The sequence below is a fragment of the Apium graveolens genome, chromosome 4 (assembly GCF_009905375.1).
Source record: "Apium graveolens cultivar Ventura chromosome 4, ASM990537v1, whole genome shotgun sequence".
NCBI lineage: Eukaryota > Viridiplantae > Streptophyta > Magnoliopsida > Apiales > Apiaceae > Apium > Apium graveolens.
Window position 1 is genome coordinate 158126541 of NC_133650.1, and position 9173 is coordinate 158135713.

Sequence of the window (9173 nt, forward strand, 5' to 3'; positions counted from 1 at the left end):
GAAAATGAAAGTGACTGACAAGGCGACAACTAGCATTCGAAAAAGTTAAAGAGTCTGTTCATCAGCTTAACTATCCCTAAGATGCAAACAGAAATGCAGTTGCAAGAACAGATCCCCTAAGGTACTAAAAATGTAAGACCTTACCTTTTCTGATCCTAAAGTGGGTTACAAAGAAGGTAAACTACATAATGTCCACATAACTTACCACATAATTCGAAGACTGGTAAAGCAGTTGCTTAATCAAGACTGGTAAAGGCCAATAGGAAGATACAGATACACAAATTCCTTTCACGAATTAAGAGATCTCAATAGCTACAATTTTAATCTATTTATAATTTTTTATCTCAATCCGGCTTGTATTTTTTACCACATTCCTTTGGACCAGTAGCAATGGACCTTGCTGCTTTTACAAAGTATAGTCTAGTAGCAATTGCTTTTCAACTAATTATTGCTCTCATTAGTTTCTGCATTGCAGTTCTTCATATTCTTCAGGTGCCAAACTTCCCTATTTCCAATTGGCTAGAACATTTTTTATAAAGAAACAAAGAAAAAGAAAACGAGGCAAGAAAAACTTCTATCGAATGAGATTGCTGAAGCTAATGCTATCTCCTCCAAAGAGTGACTGTGATAAGGTGGATGTTCCAACATCAAAAGGTCCCAAGGAGTCATTCTGCAATCATCATTGAGCTTAATAAATAATAAATAACAGTAATATTATTAGCATTGAACTGAATTTTTTTAAAAAAAAAGTACCCATTTGATGCCTGTCAGCCCGCTGAAACTATCTTCACTGTGTAATCTTGAACCAGGCTGATAATCAGTCTTTGATTCCTGACAAAGAAGAGTCTTGGATGAGACCAATTTGTTTCTTAAGCTATTTGTAAAACAAAGCAACCAATATTTAATCACAAATTTAGCATACATGAAGTATCAAAATGAGGATTTTCTTTATTACCAACAGCTCATCTTAAGGTCCCTCTTCATAGTAGATGGATTATTTAAGATTGATTAACTGTTTGGAAAAGTACACTTGCATGGTCACAGTAACATTCGTTTACTAAGTGTAACTCAACATGCTTCCATAAGTACTATGAACAATCAATGAGAACCTTAGATGTTATGCACATCTTAATATAAATATATTGACATGAAACATATGTTAAAGTAAGCATGCATCGTTAGGTTAGCCAATTCAGCAGTGCCAGCCGCCCATCCTTAACTGGCTATATATCCTTTAGTCCCTACCTTGTCATCAGTACCAGTGGTCATGTCGGTTTAACATGCCAACTTCCCAACAACTCCACAAAACAGCTCCCAATTTTTTTTTAAAAAAAGGGAGAAATAAAAACTCCCAATTATCGCAATGGGATGCAAGCTGAAATTTGATACCTCTAACGAACAAAAACCCTCGCGCCTAAATATCCAAATACTAAGGTTGGGGCATAACGAATATGATATATAACAAGAGTTCACCAGAAATGAAAAATAATAATGAAGCGATTGTTAGATTTATAATTGAATGTTTCAAGAAATGTACACAAGACAAAAGTTTATGTGTGTGGGCGCATGCCCGTTGTACACAAGAAACAAGTTAATGTGTGGGCGCATGCCCGTGTGTGTGGGCGTGTGCGCGTGTGGGCAATAGTTAAAGAGCAATACTTGATGTATATGAAGACTGAGATTCCGCGAACAAAGAAATGATTCATATTTACAGCTAAGTACTAAACTAATTTTGTATAAATATCTTAAGAAATAAGAATGAAATTTTTGCATAATGTCTTTTGCATGGACCAGGAAAAAATGAAGTACTAATCCTTTTTAAGCGGGAAAGCTACTTTTGTTTTTAAATAATGTCCTAATGCAACATGCTCATGCTATAGGCATGTGCATCAAGACATGCTTAAAGTTAAATGACCATCCAAATATTTAAGCAAATAGATGTTTGGTGGGAAATTTAAAGGTGAGCTTGCAATTGATTTAACAGTTATGAAACCCAATTAATGTGTTATAAAAATTTGGGAGACTCTCTAATATGAGCAAGCTTAATTAGAGAGACAGGATAAAAAACTACCCATAAAGAAAATAAAAGATGTACCAGACCTCTGGACAAGAAGAAACTTTTGTTGAATTTAAACTGGCATTATGGCCGCTGCTGCCAGGCATACCGCTTCCTTTCGAAGTCAGATTACTTTCTGGTAATGAAGATTTTTGGTATGAAAATGCATGGCATGTCTGTTCAGCATCTAAAATAGATAACTGTGATTCGCGTAATAATTGTTTTGCTGGTTGTGACTGGATCTGTACAGCAGCATAAATCAATTGAAAATCAGATGATAAAGTTTTACCTGTATTACTGATTTAGTTCCTTAGGAGTTTAAGTCCGCAATTACTAACCTTTTCCTGCAATGATGCTTCAGAAAGTAGACCACCGATACTCAGATTAGTTAGACCATCATCCCAGGAAAATTGCGATCCCCTGCCAACATCTTCCTGTACAGCTGATTTGCTACTTTTTAATGCTAACTTATTATTATGGGTCTTCCCTTGCAAAGATGCTTCATTAAGCAGCCCACCAATGCTAATATCAGAAATTAGCTGGATTTGGTGCAAGCCTTGTTGGTTTTGAGTTGATTTCATACTGCGACCATTTGTCATGCCCTGTAAGGATAATTCAGAGATAAAACCTCCAATACTCAAATTAAGAATACTATCATCCCATGGTAAAAGTTGTCCAGTGCCAGTAGTCAAATTATTATCGCATGTTACAATTGATTCTCCAATGACATTGTCCGTCTTCTCACAATCCTACATAATAGAACATAGACAGTATATTATGGTATCCTGACATAATAATTGTTAAATTTGCATGAGATAAATAATTACGAACTATGTGGACAACCAATAAAACCAATATTACTCAAAATTGGCTGCGAGAGTGACTCAGGTACGGATCCAAGTGCCGGATTGTCAATTTTGAAATATTAATATGTGGATTTGGATCTATATTTAGACACGGCTACCAGACTAGGCATGCAAGCGTGAAATAGAAGATGATGTATTCTTCATTTTATAAACAGTGTAGCTAATGAATTGATCCATTGCATGTAATAATGAACAAACATTCATGACAAAAAGTCAAAATGATAGTAGAAAAAACAATCGCCCTGGAGATCTTTCACTGTAGGATAAGTTCCCATAAGCCTTTGAGTTTTTAATTTGGTTGGGACTGCTAGAATGACATCCAGTTGCAACATAAAAATCAGGCTCAGATTACACACACTCACATAATTACACAAGCACGCATAATTACACAGATACACACATAATTACACAGACACACACATAATTACACCGACACACACTCACACATATCATGTATTATGCCACAAGTAGGAAAAAATTGAGGAAAAAGTACAAGAGTTCGGAAACAAAGAATGGAACTATATTCTAAAAGTTTGTAAAAGCTGATAATGGATTGCGAGTATATATGCTCATACATCTGACTACTAATGTCATAGACAAATATTAAGCAACCAAAAAATGTGGATTGGTGGAAACTGTTGAGAAAAATCTCATTACCCCTTGTCATATGAGAATAAAATACAGAAAGAGAAAGATCAGGAGCTACCAAATGATTAGCAAAAACATCCATACACTGGTCAGGCACAATCTCATCAACTGCATCACCCAAATGATTCGGCTTTTCAACATCTTCACTTGTCCTCTCTAATTCTTTCATCAGATCAGGTGTGACCTCTGAAGCAGTAGCGAAATCATTAACATCTTCAGATCCTAAACAAGCTTCCAAGCAAGTGGACTCAAGGCCAGAGAACCAGCCATATCTAAAAAGGATAATGTGGGTTAGTGGTAGAAAATGACAACTCAAACAAATTATCACAAGTGTATTCAACATATGACCTTAAGCGAAATACAGCAGGACTGTCCATGGCTGCATATACATCTCCAGCAGTCACTGAAATGTCATTCAAAGTCCATCTATTCTCGGATGCTACCCTGTCCACTGTCATACTATATGGAACAAGTACAAGCTTCCCTGTTGCAATACTTGAACTGCCCCATTTAGTATCAATGTGCGTAATAACAGAGGATATCTTCTTTCGAGCTCTTAGAGTGAGTTCTAGGAATGGATTGTAACCATCCTGTAACAAAAAAGCAAAAAAACAAAATTTTTACTAATTTGAATAAACTAGGACTGTGTAACTTCTGTTCATGCATATCTAGCTTACTTTCTCCAATTTAATCCGAGTGTCTTCATTGATGGGAAAAAGCTGTAGTTTGATCTTTGTTGACGGGTGTAAATGATGAGTAGGTACTTTGGTTTTAGTTAATTCGGAAGTTTCTTGCAGAAAACAAGCATGTTTTGTAAGTTGCTGGTCAAACGGTTGAACAGGACTACAAGGCAAAACCCCTGCATTCTTTTCTTTATCTACAACAGAAAAAAAAAATAAAATATATATATATATACCCAAGGTAAGGTATAAGAAAGTAAATAACGAAAAAACAGCGCAAATATACATTCTTCTTTAAAAAATATAAAGGATGTGTAATGAAATAATAGTGCAATGCAAGCGTAAACAATGATATACGAAATAAAAGCAAATTGAAAGATGATAAGATGAATAAAGTGGTAAAAAGGAGAAACCTGCTGATTTCTTGAATTTTGCGGTTAATTTAGTAGATGGGGTAGGTTTGCGCTTTAGGGGGTCATTAACAGACGGTCCTCCTCGTCTATGGTTTTTAGTATCTTTCATAGCATTCCCACCTTGATAGCACAAATGTGTTGATATATATATATATAGATAGATAGATAAATTAACTGCATAACACCAATTACGAATAATAAAAAAGCAAAAAAGTGTAAACAAAACCCTAAACAATTCAATTGAAAGATAACAGCTTTTCCGGTGTAGAGAGTAAATTGATTGATATAACTCTATGTAAACATTAACATTAATAAAGAGAGAGAGAGGGAGGGAGAAGCTAACAAATAAGAGTTAAGAGAACCCTAAAAGTCTAAAAACACGGAAGGATGAAATCAATTAAAAGCGATTACAAATCGAGAAACATAAAAAAACAATAAATACATACAATACGTAAAAAGGATTGTAAGCCAGCCGATGGGGTTCGCAGGGATTCGAAATCCAAGACGATGATAAGCTGCTGCTGCTGCTGCTGGTGGTGTGTACGAAAGAAAGTGCGAAGAAGAGGGGAAAATAAGGAGTAATTGGGAACTTAATTATTTGGATGGTGTGGGCGGGGTGGTTTGAAATTTTCAATCTTCCCTCGCCTTCCTATCCATCAAAAGGCTAAACACAGAGATGGGCCCCAGGACGAAACTCCTCTCACATGTGCAAATTTAATGGCATTTTGCAAATTAATAATTAACACATAGTATATTCAATAGAAAGCTGAGCGGAAATTTTGAATTTTCATTAAATAAATTATGAGTATTGAGCTATTTTATTATTAAAATTACTGCTTATAACTTATAACTACCTTGTTCAATTTTAAAAGATTAAAAATATATAACATAAGTCATAATGACTAACAATCGTAATATTCAACAAATTAAAATTTACACTACCGTTAATATAAATTAATTTAATGAAAAAATATTAGTTTTTGAGATTTAACGTATACGTTAATGTAATATCATTACAAATATCAGAATCCATTAACTAAAGTTGGCCCAATATCCTTATTTTCCAATCTATTCAACATAAACATAATGAAGATTAGTCAAATCCACCTAATTTTTAACACATTAAATTTTTTTTAAGAACTTATCATTCTCAGTTTCACAACATAAAAAACTTTTGTTGTTATCTTCTGATATATTAATTAATCCAAATATAACTTTAATACTGGATTTTTTACAATTAGTAAAGTTAAAGTTATATGTGCGTGTGTGTATATATCTAAATTATTATTTCTTATATTTTGAGTAAAGTATGCATGGTCTCGTTTATTTATTTGCTAAATATTTTATTAATATATATGTTAAATTATTTTTAAAATCTAGTGAGCCAATTTATTATTCAAATAACATGTATTTATAATTATTTAAAAATTATATTTATCTAATAAATAAACTTTGTTGTCGTCGCTCTGACAAAAATTTAATATCTATTTAACTCAACTGAGCAATAATCATGGTTGTAACATAAAAATAATTTATATATATTGTAAAGACTAACAATAGATATTCTCGGGTTTTTTCAGGAATTCGAAGAAAAAATTATACTAATATCGTCATTAAATCGTTTTCAAATTTTTTTCGTTTATAATTCTAATCTTTTTTTTCTTATAATAATTTGATAACATTGCATATTATGGTATCTTAATTAAATTTAACTCTACAAATATTCCACTAACTATGTTTGAAGTTAAATAAATTGTTACTATTCATGACACTAACATATTATGTGTATGATAAAAAAAAAAAGTAGCAATACGATGTAGTGGTAAAAATATGCACAAGTGAATTCAAAGATTCGGGTTCAATTCTCACAAATAATATTTTTTATACAGATATTAAGTATAGGGGTAAGTTAGTGATAAGAAATAAAATAAATCTTAATCGCGTAATTAATGTGACATTAATTACACCCAGTATGGGCTGCAAATGAGGCCCATTTAAACAGGCTTAAAATCTTGAATATTAAATATTTTCGTAATTAATAAATTTGAGTAAAATCAGCTGGTAGATATTGTTCAATTGAGGACAAAATCCCTTGAAGATTGGTCTCCAAAAAACCTCATCGGATAAAAAATCAATTTCCTGCATTATAGGACTCCAAAGTCCATTCTAAATCTGAGACTTGCCCATCAAGTCTCAAAACCCTAATCTAATTCAAGGTTTCTCATTCCTATATCGGGGGCCTCATCCCACAAATTAGAACTACGTTTTTTAACTTGATCCTTAGCATACAACAATGTGCGTAGGCATCTTGTGAAGGCAGATTGAGTCACGAAACACGAGAGCAGTCAAATAGAGTCTTGGAGCTCACGAACCCTAGGATTAGATATACCTTAATTTTTTACCCATAATGACGTCGTATGTGGGAAAATAACAACAACCATGGTACTCACACGGAGTAAAAACAAAGTTCCTCAAGGAACTCCGGTTGGCTGGGACTATCCAGAAAATTTCATTAGCCATTGAGATTCCCCCTTACCCAACTTACTCTCAAGGGACAACGGATCCTATGATTCCCCGATCTGAATCTTAGCCACCCCCGGCTTTAGAGGCAAACCCTCAAAGTTTGAATCTGAATGCTTCTTTGGGAACTCAATCTGCGGGCTTCAAGATGTCAACCATAGTGCATCACATGCCCATAAATCCCATTTATGGAATGCCAATCTACTCAGAGGCTGGAGGGAGTAGGCCATCCTACCACCTCGATCCCAGCCTTGGGACGACTCTAATTATCTTATAGGCCTGCAATCAATCAATAATGAAAGAGATGTATCCGGACCCTATAAAACTGAGAAGAGTGAAGAGTTAACTGATGAAGACACCCATCACAGGAGGAAAAGAAGGGATAAAATCCCGTTGGAGGTAGGCGCCTTGAGCCCGTTGGGGGCAGGCAACCCGGATCTCTAGAAATTCAAGGAGTGACATCCCAGACTTTCGAGGAAAAGATTTGTGCTCATGAGGCAGAAATTCTAAGGTTAAGGAGGGATATGGAGAAAAGTCAAGTTAGACAACCAACAAGGGCCAACCAAGCTAGAGGAACTAGGGGAACTGCCCGGGTTATCGATTTGGAGGAAACTCCTAGGAAAAATTAATGGGTATCCCTCGGGGAAACCCGTTTGAGTTGCTTTCCCTTGGAGACCCAACGATCCAACCCCGCCTTTACGGCAGAAATCATGAACACTCATATCACAAAGAAGTTCAAGATGGCGAGTATAAAGGCCCATGATGGAACGGGAGATCCAATGAATCATGTCAGGAACTTCTTTAATGCACTATTGTTGCAGCCCGTGAATAATTCGATCAAATGTCAGACTTTCCCTCAAACCTTGTCAGGCATAGGTGGTACAACCGCTTGCCTCCAAACTCAATTGGATTCTTTAGAGACTTAAGTCAAGATTTTATCAAGCAGTTTATCAGCGGAAAGGTGTATTAAAAAAGCTCTGCTTCTCTCATGAGCATAGTGCAAGGGGCAAATGAGTCTCTTAGGGACTACTTGAATCGTTTCACGAAGGAAGCCCCTGAAGGTCCCAGATCTTCATGACAGCTATGATAGCATTACAATAAGGAACCAATGATGAGTTCTTCAAAATGTCTTTGGCCAAGCGACCACCAGAAAATATGCTGCAACTCCAAAGTAGAGCGGGAAAGTACATCCAAGTTGAAGAAAACATGAAGAAAATAGTAGTGAACAATGAGCCCACTGGTGGCAAGAAGCTGAAGACAGACCAAGAATACAATGCAAAGGACAAGTATCCTAGAGTTGATAAAGAATCTGATTTACCACCCAAGAAGGGGGGACCCAGACAAAAATTTACTGAGTATGCTAGACTGAATGCTCCTATGAGCCAAATCTTGATGGAAATCGAGGGAGATAGAGATGTTCACTGGACTAAGCCCCTAAAGGCTGATCCTGCCAAGCTAGATAAAAGCAAATAATATCGATTTTTCAAGGATGCTGGTCACAACACCGATGAGTTCCGACAACTGAAAGATGAAATTGAATTCCATATTCGAAAAGGAAAATTGAGTAAGTATACTAGAGATAGAGAGCGAGATAGGGGAGAAAGAAATAATAATGGAAGAAGGAAATTTGATGACCGTAGAAGGGATCAAGATGATCAGGGGCGAAATCTCCATCCCTGAGGAGTAGTGATAAATACAATCTTCAGCGGACCGACTATAACTGGCTCATCTAAAAACTCAAGGAAAGCTTATGCTAAAGAAGTCATGTACATAGTTGGGGAAGCTCCCAAGAGGGATAAGACAGGAGTAACAATGACATTCGATGACTTTGACTTGGAGGGGATCCAGTTTCCCTATGACGATCCCCTAGTTATAACACCTATCATAGGAAACAACCCGATAAAGAGAGTCCTTGTAGATAATAGAACATCGGTAGACATCTTACTATATGATACTTCATAAGGATGGGATACAACGATTCTCAATTAAC

At 35.5% G+C, this 9173-nt stretch overlaps 1 protein-coding gene across 4 annotated transcripts; it reads right to left on the reverse strand.

The window, feature by feature from the left end:
• Window positions 1-272: 272 nt before the first annotated feature.
• LOC141720389 (TSL-kinase interacting protein 1) lies at window positions 273-5289 on the reverse strand. 4 transcript variants are annotated; one of them, XM_074522778.1, is made up of 9 exons: window positions 5110-5289; window positions 4664-4783; window positions 4248-4360; window positions 3919-4160; window positions 3629-3842; window positions 2395-2805; window positions 2101-2298; window positions 754-831; window positions 273-670 (listed from the first exon to the last, which is right to left on the reverse strand). In XM_074522778.1, the coding sequence occupies exons 2-9, from the start codon at window positions 4770-4772 to the stop codon at window positions 575-577; spliced, it is 1461 nt and encodes a 486-aa protein (XP_074378879.1). In that variant the 5' UTR covers window positions 4773-4783; window positions 5110-5289; the 3' UTR covers window positions 273-574. The 4 variants fall into 4 exon arrangements, with proteins under 4 accessions (XP_074378879.1, XP_074378877.1, XP_074378880.1 ...); XM_074522776.1 differs by having other exon boundaries at window positions 4248-4447; XM_074522779.1 differs by having other exon boundaries at window positions 4664-4837.
• Between the last annotated feature and the right edge of the window lie 3884 nt (window positions 5290-9173).